At 39.3% G+C, this 12,047-nt stretch overlaps 1 protein-coding gene across 1 annotated transcript; it reads right to left on the bottom strand.

The window, feature by feature from the left end:
- Nucleotides 1–4,671: 4,671 nt before the first annotated feature.
- LOC110720505 lies at nucleotides 4,672–11,018 on the bottom strand. Its single transcript, XM_021899544.1, has 4 exons — nucleotides 9,457–11,018; nucleotides 8,904–9,088; nucleotides 7,581–7,801; nucleotides 4,672–5,786 (listed from the first exon to the last, which is right to left on the bottom strand). Exons 1-4 carry the CDS (start codon nucleotides 10,718–10,720, stop codon nucleotides 5,003–5,005), a joined length of 2,454 nt encoding a protein of 817 aa, XP_021755236.1. The 5' UTR covers nucleotides 10,721–11,018; the 3' UTR covers nucleotides 4,672–5,002.
- Nucleotides 11,019–12,047: the final 1,029 nt, after the last annotated feature.

Genomic DNA, 12,047 nt, shown 5'->3' with positions numbered 1-12,047 from the left:
TCTCACTGCTAAGTTTTTGAAGATCCAACAGGATCAGAGGTTATTAAGGTTTCTTATGAAACTCAAGGAAGGTTATCAACAGATCAGGAGTAACATACTTATGATGCATCCTTTGCCTCAAATGACTGTAGCTTACAGGATGTTGCTGCAAGAACAAAAACACAAGCAGTTGAGTGATATTTCTGCTTCATCACATGATGTTTTTGGCTTTTGGGGCTGACAGAAGGCGTTTCAATGACAACAACACCAAGTTTGGTTATCACAACAATGGAGGTTACAATTCTCAGTCTCAAACTCATTATTCTTATCAGAATAGGGGAGGAACTGGTAATTCATCATCCTTTGGCAGACAAGGTACTGGTGGTCAACAGTTCTTTAGTGGAAAAAGACCTTTCTGCACTCACTGCAAGATGAATGGTCACACCATAGACAGGTGTTTTCAGCTATATGGTTTTCCATCCGAATTCAAGAATGGGAATCAGAGTGGAGGATAGAAAAAGTTTGCTCACTTGGCACAGGGTGATGAATATCCTGAGTCAGAGGCTGGAGATGATTCTATCACAGCAACTTTCACAAGAAACCAGTACTCAAAGATCTTGAGCCTGATTGGAGAGCAGATGTCTGATACAACAATGACTGATCCTCAAGCTCTTTCTCAAACTGATGACAGAAATAGCAGTGCTTACTTTGCAGGTAAAATCTGTCTTTTCTCTCATTCCAATCTTGGATGGATTATAGATAGTGGAGCCACTGACCACATATGTCATGATCTTAAACTGTTTGATTCATATAAACTGCTCAATAGTGCTGAAAACACTATCACTATTCCTGATGGAAGTCAGATATAGATTACACATATAGGGACAGTTAAACTGAGTTCAAACATTATTCTGAATGATGTTCTTTATGTCCCTGAGTTTCAGTTTAATTTGGTGTCAGTACACAAGTTGTCTGAAGATATGAATTGTAATGTGTTCTTTACTTCTGCAAAATGCATGATACAGGATCTTCACTTGAAAAGGGAGAGTGTTCTTAGTAAGTTGAAGTCAGGCCTCTATTATGCAGTGGAAGATACTCTTTCAGATGATTCTCATACTGAACAGCATCTTGCTTCTGCTGTCAGTAACAATAACAGTTCTGTATGTCCTGTAGATGATTCTGTTAAACTTTGGCATCTAAGACTAGGGCACTTGCCATTTAGTCAATTAAAGCATGCCATTCCTTTTGTAAGCCACAAGGGTATTCCTGATAATATTTGTCAGATTTGCCCCAAGGCAAAACAATGTAGATTGCCTTTTCCATCTAGTGAAATAAAAACTGTGAGACCTTTTGAGATGATTCATGCAGATATTTGGGGACCCTATAAATACAAATCTCACAATGGTTTTACAATGTTTTTAACTGTAGTAGATGATTACAGTAGACTCACATGGGTTTATTTGATTAAATTCAAATCTGATGCTGTTGACATTTTGGATAATTTTGTTGTTTTTGCTAAAACTCAGTTTGATTGCACTGTCAAATGCATTAGAACTGACAATGCAAAAGAGTTGTGTGAGGGTAGGATTTTAGATGTTTATCAGAAGTTTGGAATTCTACACCAAACTAGTTGTAGTGGGACACCACAACAGAATGGTGTTGTGGAGAGGAAACATAGACATAGAAACAGCTAGGGCTCTCTATTTTCAAGCCAATTTGCCTGAGAGATATTGGGGGGGATGTGTTCTTTGTGCAGCTCATCTTATAAAGAGGATGCCATTTCCTGTTCTTCATAATATTTCTCCCTATGAAGTCCTGTACAAGAAACCTCCCTCACTAGAACACATCAGAACTTTTGGTTGTCTCTGCTACACCTCTACTTCTAAAGTTCATGGGACCAAATTTGATCCTAGAGCTGATTCTTGTGTATTCATTGGTTATAGCCCTACTTAGAAGGGTTACAGAGTCTTACATATTTCTGACCTATTTATAACCATCAGTTGGGATGTGGTGTTCCATGAACAACACTTCCCATTTCATGTTTCTGCTTCTCAAACTGGACAGCCTTTCCAGTTCTTTGTTCCAAAGAACAACTCTGATCATTTCTTCTCTGATCCTTTCATTGAAGACTATCCTTCTCCTTCACCAACCACTTCTTTTCCTTTCTCAAACACTTCTTCTTCTTCTTCTCCAAACACTTCTTCTTTTTCTCCAAACACTTCTTCTTCTTCTCCAAACACTTCTTCTTCTCCAAACACTTCTTCTTCTCCAAACACTTCTTCTCCTTCTTCTCAACCAGAACAGTCTCAATCATCCTCTCATATTCAAGATATCACTTCTTCTATTCCAAACACTTGTCCTGTTCCAGATTCTGTTCCTCCTAGGGAAAGAAAGGAACCTTCTTGGATGAAAGACTATGTTTGTCATGCTGCTTCCACCAATGTTTCTACGACACATTGGTGTAACCTAGTCAGTTTTCAGAATCTATCTAAGTCCCACAAGGCTCTAGTTGCTACTGCTACCTCTTTTTCTGAACCAAAGAGTTCTTCTGAAGCTAAGCTTGATCCCAACTGGATTTCTGCTATGGACAAGGAGCCGGATGCTTTGATGGTAAACAACACTTGGGAAATTGTAGATATTCCTAAAGGGAAGAAACCCATTGGTTGTAAGTGGGTTTATAAGGTTAAACTGAGAGCTGATGGTTCTATAGAAAGACTTAAAGCCAGATTGGTTGCAAAGGGTTACACTCAAAGGTTTGGTGTGGACTATGAAGAAACCTTCTCTCCTGTGGTAAAAATGACAATTGTAAGGGTTGTTATTGCTCTGGAAGCTGCTAAGGGTTGGGATTTGTTGCAATTGGATGTTAATAATGCCTTTCTTCATGGTGATTTACACGAGGAAGTATATATGAGGGTACCTGAAGGTATGGATGGCTGTGCTGGGAAAGTGTGTAGATTGACCAAGTCCCTTTATGGTCTTAAACAAGCTTCTAGGCAGTGGTTTGCCAAGCTGTTTACTGAACTCAAGGCTCAGGGTTTCAAGCAATGTCAAGGTGATGCTTCTTTGTTCATAAAACATTCTGCTGGTCTCATTGCTATTGCTGCCATCTATGTTGATGACATTATCTTGACTGAAAATGATACTTCTACTCTACTTGCTCTCAAGCAGCATCTTCATGACAAATTCAGCATCAAAGATCTAGGGCAGCTTAGTTTCTTCCTTGGTATTGAGGTTGGCTATCAGTCTGATGGGATTGTTCTTACTCAGACAAAGTTCACTAAGGAGCTTTTATCTGATTGTGGCTTACCCTCTTTCAAACATGTTGTTACTCCTCTGCCTATAGGTTTGAAACTGCAGGAGTCTGAAGGAACTCTTCTCTCTGACCCTTCTCATTATAGGTGTCTTGTTGGTAAGCTGAATTTTTTAACCAACACTAGGCCTGATCTTTCCTACTCAGTTCAGGTGCTGAGCCAGTTTATGCAACATCCAAGGTCTTCTCATCTTTCTGCTTTGTATCACACTTTGAACTATGTTTCTTCTACAGTTGGTCAAGGTATTCTCATGAGTGCTGGTCTTGGTATCACTCTTCAGACATTTTCAGATGCTGACTGGGCTGCCTGTCCAGATTCTAGACGTTCTGTCACAGGGTATGTCTTGCAATTTGGCAAATCTCCTATTAGTTAGAAATCTAAGAAGCAGCCAACTGTTTCTAAATCCTCTTCTGAGTCTGAGTATAGAGCAATGGCTAGTGCTTCTGCTGAAGTCACTTGGATGGTTAGATTGTTGGCTGAGCTTGGTGTGACAAATTTGCTTCCTGTGGTGCTTCATTGTGACAATCAATCTGCCATACACATTGCTAAGAACCCAGTCTTTCACGAGCGCACCAAGCACATTGACATAGACTGTCATTTCACTCGAGAAAAGGTGTTGGAAGGCCTGATCCAGCTTACTTATCTGCCTACTTCCTCTCAGTTGGCTGATGTTTTTACCAAGATTCTTCCCTCTGCTCAGTTCAAGGATCTGTTGTCCAAACTTGGCATGACTTTGCCCTGCCATGTTTGAGGGGGGGTGTTAAGTATATTACACCTCAGCATAAGTTGTTATAACAACTTTGCCACATCAGACGTTTTGTTGAAGTTTGTTACACTATGACTGCTCATCAACTCCTCTGTAATTAAGTTTGTTAGCTGATATTAATATGCCATGCAATTTGTATTTCAGTTTTTTCTCTCTCTTCATTCAATGATATGAAGACTTTCTCTCTCTAAAAGTTCATCAGTGAAATCCGTCCTTCTACATCTATTCTGCTCTTCATTGTTCTCTGATTTCTGGAGTTTTGAAGCTTAATCTGGAATTCTTACACTATGCTTGTTACGAATTATGTCTTCTTGCGCAGTTAGTTTGGCTCTTTTCTCAGAAGTCGTAAGCTGATATGAGGATGCGATTGCAAGCATGTTGGTGTGTAAATTTACTTAATTGAATCTCATCTACATTGCTGTCCTTTGTGATAATCCAGGCAAGAAAAATCTTCTTGTTGCATCCTGATTTTCTGATCTTGCATTGGCCAATGGCCATCAAAGAGTTTGATTGGTGTGTATGAACACAACAAAAGTAGCCTGATTATTCTGACAAAATAAAACTATAATAAATTACAGAAGTAAGTCACAGGCCAATAAATTACAAGATAAATGATTGACAGATCCGTAGGACATTTATTGATTATAAAATATTGAATAATTTATGTAAATCCCCAGAAAAAACAAACATAATGTAAGCAATTTTCCTGTACAAAAGAGAGAAATTTCTATCCCTCAGCCACTATCAAGATGATGAACTTTCAAAATTCCACATATCTACAACAAAGAACTTACTACAGACAACCCACCAGAAGGAGAAACAGGTAATGCTAAAGAAATGAAGGGCCACAGCCAAAAAAATTCCAAGCCCTCTCCAAGCTAAACTTACCTTAAGTCCAAAAAATTATCCCCCCAAAAGGCAAAGCGTTATTAAGCGTTTTGTCTTTCTATTTGATGGCGTAGGAGCGCGTACACACTGCTTCCAGTCCTTCCATAAATAGTAAGGAGAAACTTGTCAGTGCCTGAAAAACTCCGGGCAAACCAGTCTGTATGTTGTTCAATGTCATCGCTCTAGTTACCTCCACTGCTTTAGCGTGTTTCATCATCTCGTCTTCTACTCGCCTTTGGCACGCTTGGAGCTCGAATTTTTTCTCAGACAGTGGATCACGTGCATCAAGTACCTGTCCATTGTCGGGTCCATCCGGAAAATTAAGGCCTACCATGGAATATGAGTTGTAATACTTCTTCTCAAGGGTTCTGACAGCCGTAGATTTCTTCTCAAGTTCTTTCGATATAGATTCTGTTCTCTTTTGGATCTTAAATTCCTCTGTTTGCTTCGCTGATATCACATGGACAACATTAACAAAGCTTTTCATGGCTTCTGAAGTGACAGTATCAGGAAGACGATCAAGGGCATTTTTCCACTCATCAAAAAAGGGATATGCATCTGAGTGCTCCGGCATCATGTTAGCGGATTCATGGTCAACAGGAAGAAGGCTTAGCTTGAACCAACCATGAAGTGAACGGACGAAGTCCCGTTGGAATTTAATAAGGCGACAGAAACTCGAGTGCCAGGCAGAGACAGCTGATTCTAAGTCCCGAGTTGCTTGCCGATGGAGTTCAGAGGTTGATTCACCTTTTGCTATACGGTTTATCAGACCACGTACTTGCTGAACAATTTGGTTCTGAACTTCATGGAACTGATTCATAGATCTCCACATATACATCATCCTGCATTCAGCAAAGTGGGTTTGTGTAAGCACAACATATTAATATCAAGCCATTCTAATGAACTTAAATTGCTAGAAATGCAGAAAAGAAAGACCATAACATTTCAAGGAAGTGAGCTCATTACGCCCTAGGGCAAAGCAAAGCTGATAGTGTCAAGAATCATACCTTACAAAGCATTGAATACAGAGAACACCAGCTAAGACCATATTGCAATATGTGCATAACAGCACTACGAGTCTCCGATTTCAGGTAATAATTTACAAATTTGATCAAAGATTTTGTAAAATATTTACTCCAATCCAGATCTAATCCAGTACAGTAAGCTAGTGAAGGTCTAAACTTTAGCAGGCAAGCACGGTCTTTAAAGAAGAAAGGGACAGCAAACAGACCCAACATATAGTCTACGAGCTTCAATTAGAATGAAAAAATAAAATCCACTTGATTCTAGTAATAAATTTTTTATCATAGTTAATCCTTTTAGTGTCTGTAGCAACTGCCACTAACTCAGCACTGGTAACCTATCTATGCCGGAACCCAACTGATTTAATGGGAAAACAATCCGAACTTTTCACCAGGTACCCTAATCCATCCTTCCAATCCGTCTACTCAAAACTAGTTAGTTCCCGTGTTGAAGTTTAACAAGCCACAACAACCACCAGGGTTGTCATCATAATTGTCAATGATATGCACCACTACATTGATAGATCCAATGACAATCATGCTAAAGTGCAAACTAATTAAAATCTGCATATCTATACTCATTATTGGATCATGACAATCAGGGGCCTACAATGCTATTTTTCGGACAAAACATCATTGATCAATACAAATATCCATCCCAATTCCCAATCTGCTCAAACAGTGCAAAAAATACTGAATGATCAATACTTATGTCAAAAGATTATACTCTAATTAGATCCAGATCTCACTATTACTATTAACTAGGTCCCATAAATATAAAAGCAAGGACACCAACAGCAGTCACTTTAACCAAAACAAATCGTTTCTAGATTGACTAGGAAAAAACAAGGGTGGGCCCAGACACAATAAAAACAATCTACCAAATGCCACAACATCAATCATATCATGAAAGAACTTGTATTTAAGCCTAAAAGGGCCATGTTATGAATGAACTAATTGCTAGGAGGCAGCCCAATAGGACAACAAGACACCTATTACTACAAGATGGTTGCAAGTTGCAAGAGCACATGGTTTTTTTTCCTGTACTTTTTCCATGCCACTTGCCTTGACAATTCCATTCCCCCCCTCCCCCTTTTTTTTCCTTTCACACTTAGTATAAACAAGAGTGAATTGTTCCCTCTAAAGACATTCTATGTCAGGCAGGAACCAGCATCAGCATGAAATGATGCAGGAATATAGTGAATCGGATGATTAAACTATCAAACTCCACCGACTTTGATGAGGAAGCTTAAACCTAATTTTTCTTTTAATTTTCTAGCTACCCGGAAAATGCAAGGTTGCCTGTAAACTAATGGAACAGAAATTTCAATTTTCAAAACCACTAGAAGGCTCAACATGAATGTGTCTGCACAATGGCATGAAAGTTACTGATAAGTGAAGGCTGATCCAAGGAGAGCAGATAAAATGATTATGCAATGAATCTGTTTGATAGAAGATTCTAAACCAGTAAGGTGGAACAGTTAGTGGTACTGTAGCATTAAAGTAGACTAGGTCTAGACTGTGCCATAATACAACACTCATTCTGGTGCAATATAAACAAATTAAAATTAAATAAGCAGAAATACATTCAATTGACAATTTCATGATGCTTACCCATGACAAAGTTCAACGAGTTGTGGGATAAGATCACTGTCCCTTAGTCCAACAATGGCAGACGATGTCGTATTGACAGCTTGTGAAGTCACAATAATTAGAGATTGCAGTCTCTTAATTGAAGTCTTTGTTTTGTCCAACTTGACCTCATCACCTTTGTATTCCTGACTCTGAAGTGTTGCCAATTTTTTCTCATGCTCGATCTTCACACTTTCTCTAGCCTGCAGCTCATTCACAGCAACAATTAGAATTGCAACCAAAACTTATACAATACTAACTCAGCATTTTTTATAATCAAACTTGACAAGAGAAACCATTTTTCCAAGATTAAATTTCCTAATTAATCAACTTCAGGAAGAATAAAACTGGGGTTACAACTTACAAACAATAATAAAAATATATATATAATTCAGATACAAGTCTTCTCAATGTTCTTATAGCATGCTTATATTGAGATTTTCTGCATCATCATAATAAACCACACCAAACAAGCAATGACAACTGAATGATGTCAGCATTTGAACATAATGCAAGTCTCCACATTCCACTACTTTTTCCTCCTCTACCGTCTTCTAATCCTCAAAAACATTGACACAGATGGTTGGAAATGATCCACAATGAGATGCATCTAGGTAACAAACTAGCAACAACATCCCCGTCAACCAAATAGCTCATAATCATGACTCACCTTTGTTCTCTTAGCGTGTTAAACAGCAATAAGTCTAAAAGTCATACTTTGCCCGTGTCACTCTGACTGTCCTAATTGACACATTAGCATATGAAAAAGAAACCAATTGCAGTACATGGCTTTAAATGAGATAATGTGCTTTACAGGCAAAGAGAAAATAGAATTGGGGCCAGATAACTTAGAACCGACCTAAACATAATAAAGTAGAACCATCTCGAAACTGGAGGGAGTATCAAATTCTTTCAACGAGAGTCCAAAATGGAAGGGACCATTGCCTAATAGAGTTAACTAATAAAATGGTATGGTACACAACATCCGGAAAAAAATAGAGGCAAAACTACGATAAGCATTGCCATCTTAATCACTTTGTTTTAGCTAGAAAGTGAAAACAACTGTAAGACAATTTGCTGGGATCAGAAAATGGGTACTTTAAGAAAAGTGGGATCTCGAAATGTCAAAATCAAACACCACTGGCCATGTTAAACCGTTCACTCTCTCAACCAGGGATCCACACAAGAGAGAAAGCAAGCATTTACAGGTAAATTTAATCTTACAGGAGCTTTATCAAAAAGCCAGAAAAAAGGGCAAAGATAAAGATAGATGTACAATTGTTCAATAAAGCAATATATCATCACCTTGACTTCTTCATAAAGCTTCTTTTCCCACGCCAGAAGGCGTTCCAATGTAGAGCAGAGACTCTTAGAACCTCCGGTTGCTTCCAACGCAGTGGTATCAAGCCGATACTTCACAGCCAATGGAGGCTTTGAAGTCCAGCTCGAGCTTAAGGTACTCAACACCCCGCTTGAATGATATACAGTTTCTGCAACACCCAACAACAACATATATAAATGCCCAAATCCATACAACATATCCGAAAACAGATTCAAATTCTAAAGCACCACTAGGCATCTTATCCAACATCCTACATTTCTACTCTATCCAATCCAACAAAACACTAAATATTCCCAATTCTAATTATCCCAAATTCAATCAAATTTACTTCAGATCACAGACAATAGTATGATTCTATAGTAAAAAAAAAAAAAGATGCCAAATTATACAATGAACATGTGTAAAAATGGTTCAAACTACTTGCACATTGGATCACAAGAAATCATAAGTAACAATTATAATAATCTTCAAACAAAATTAAAGAACATAAAGATGCTAAAAATAGGAAGAGCATACTCTTTAATTGTCTAAAACTGCGATCAAGCTGAGCTCTACCAGTCTCTAACATCTCAGAAACCTGATCACCAGCAGCAGCAGCTTTATCAAAATACTCCTTAAGAGAAGCCACAATTTCCTGAAGATCCTTATGCCTTACAACAATCCTCATCTCTTCACTCCCACAAACTTCCCTCCCATTATTCTTCCAACTCCTCGACGACGAAGCTCCATCCTCAGATCGCTCCTCAACCTTCTTCAATGGCGGAGCCATCCCCACCGGCTCGCTCCTAACCGAGGAAGACCCGAAATGGGACCGGGTTCGGAGCTCGGAAAACTCTGATCTTGTCTCCCTTTCATCATCCCCATCTCCATCAATATCCCCATCATCTTCCTCCTCATCAACATCGTCTGAATCAGAGGAATTTGAACTGTAATGATCACCCCACTCACTGCAATGAACTTCCTCCCTTTCCCTCTCACTCTCTCTTTCTCTCTCCTCCCTTTCCTCCAACCCACCACCCAAATGACGATTCTGCCCTTGGTGGTTGAAACCCTGGTGAACATGGTGGCTTGAAACGGTGTCGCTTTTAGCAGAAGGGTGGAAGAATTCCGATTCAGGAGGAGAAGGAGGAGGGTAGAAATTATCCCAATTCCAAACGGAAGAAGCCTGAGAAGGGGTAGAAGCGTAATTATAATTAGGAACACCGACATAAGTTGTCTCCATTTCTCCCGGAAAATCGAATTTTCCGGCGAATGATTTGGGGGTTGAAGATGAAACACTAGAATCCGACAAAATATGCGGCAATTTCGGACCCCTTTTCACCCTCCCCTTTTCAACAATATTACCAGATTTAACACTCGAATCAGACAAAATATGGGGAACTTTCGAACTCCTAATCGTCGGAGAATAATCCGGCGGCGGAGGCGGCGGTTGCACAACCGGAGAATAGGGGACAGTTTTGATCGGAGGAGGAGGTTTAGGGAGATGGGTAGCAGAGGAATTGGAGGAGAGAGAAAATGGCGATTTGGGTATTGAAGGAATTCGGTTGTTCTGAGAATGGTTGAGGAGAACAGAAGGGGTTGAAGGGGAGACAACGAGGAGGGGTTCGCCGGCGGCGAAGTCGGTGAGAGCGTCGCCGGTAACGCGGAGTGAACGGCAGTAGTCTGCGTGAGCGGCGGCGAGGTGGTGGCGGGCGAAGACGGCGTCCTTGATGAGTCGCCGGCGTTCTTTGCAGCGGCGAACTGTGTCTTCGTTGTCGAGCTTTGAAGCTGTGCACCCCATTTTAATGGCGGTTTTAGAGAGAGAAAGTGGAGGAGAGAGAAAGGGTGTTAGTAATGGCGGTTTTGGAGTGATTTCATGGTGGTTTTTTTAGAGAGAGAGAAAGGACGGTTGAAGAAGGAAGGAAGAAGAAGAGTGGAGTGTAGTAGAGTAGAGAGTAGCTTACTGGTAATAAGAGATAACTGTTGCCTTTTTCTTTTTAATATTTTATTTTTTTAAGCATAAAATATACTTGTATTTATGTCTTAATTCTAATTTATATTTATTTTTGATAGGATATGTCTTAATTGACTTTTCTATACGAGTATAGTTAAAAAAAAAAAAAGGTGATAGATAAGGAAGAAGAAAGGGGCAAAGATGATAAACTTTTGTCATAGCTTTAATTATGTGGTTAGTTGAGAGTGATTATGGATTTATGGGAATATAGAGTTTTATTGAAAAGTTTATTTTAAAGTTTGTTTATGTTTGAATTTGTAATTTGTTTAGATTTTTGAATCAAATGAATTTTTAAATTTTTGTCTTACTCCTACTTTTATCGTTTTTTAACAATGTTCCGTAAATAATTTTGAGTTGCCTCTTAAGATTGGAGGGAAGTTTGTGTTGGGAGAGTAATGAATTATGTAAAGGTTTAATTTTTTTGTGTAATTACTTCGTATTTGATTTACTACCGAGTAAGGCCCTGTTCTTTTGAGCTTTTGGGTAGAGCAGAGCAGATTTCAGCAGAGCAGAGCAGAGCAAATTTCAGCAGGGCAGAGCCGAGCAGAGCAGATTAGATTTGATTATTATTATTATTATTATTATTATTATTATTATTATTATTATTATTATTATCTCAAAAACAAAAGTCATACAACCTACAATAAATTAGTGGGAAGCCGAGATACAATCTGGGCCCCCACTCCTCTAGCTATTGCAAATCCTACCCTAGTGAAGATATGAGCTGCAGCACGAGCCCCAATGTCTTGCGTCGTCGAGAACCTCTGAATCCGCTTCAATAATGCAACAACCTATTTCTCTAATTCCCCAAGCGAAGAAAAAGAGAAGGGAATGAAACCATATCCAATCGCCTGACATCGAGCTTCACACTTAACCCGCTTCCGATGAACTGCATCAGCCACAACCCGCCCAGGAATGAAGTCAGATAGCCCTGACTGTGTCAAAGGAGAAGACCCTGTCAAATCAACACAGACATCGCGACCACGATCCCATGAATAAAGTAACACATCCGCGGGTCTGAGGGCCTCGTCGTTCCCTCCGGCCAACCCAATGTCAACCTCTTTTCTCGCTGAAATCTCAGAACGATAACAAACATCAACAAGGGTATCTCGAA

Source organism: Chenopodium quinoa, unplaced genomic scaffold (assembly GCF_001683475.1).
Source record: "Chenopodium quinoa cultivar QQ74 unplaced genomic scaffold, ASM168347v1, whole genome shotgun sequence".
Classification (NCBI taxonomy): domain Eukaryota; kingdom Viridiplantae; phylum Streptophyta; class Magnoliopsida; order Caryophyllales; family Amaranthaceae; genus Chenopodium; species Chenopodium quinoa.
This window is presented reverse-complemented; position numbering and strand designations above follow the sequence as displayed.

What these genes read in the sequence shown, in the direction of transcription:
- LOC110720505 (XM_021899544.1), bottom strand. Translation starts at nt 10,720, where the DNA reads ATGGGGTGCACAGCTTCAAAGCTCGACAACGAAGACACAGTTCGCCGC. An exon ending in CAGTTTTAGACAATTAAAGA is followed by an intron (nt 9,089 to 9,456) that starts GTATGCTCTTCC and finishes TGGGTGTTGCAG; the next exon opens with AAACTGTATATCATTCAAGC. An exon ending in CTCGTTGAACTTTGTCATGG is followed by an intron (nt 5,787 to 7,580) that starts GTAAGCATCATG and finishes TGCTGAATGCAG; the next exon opens with GATGATGTATATGTGGAGAT.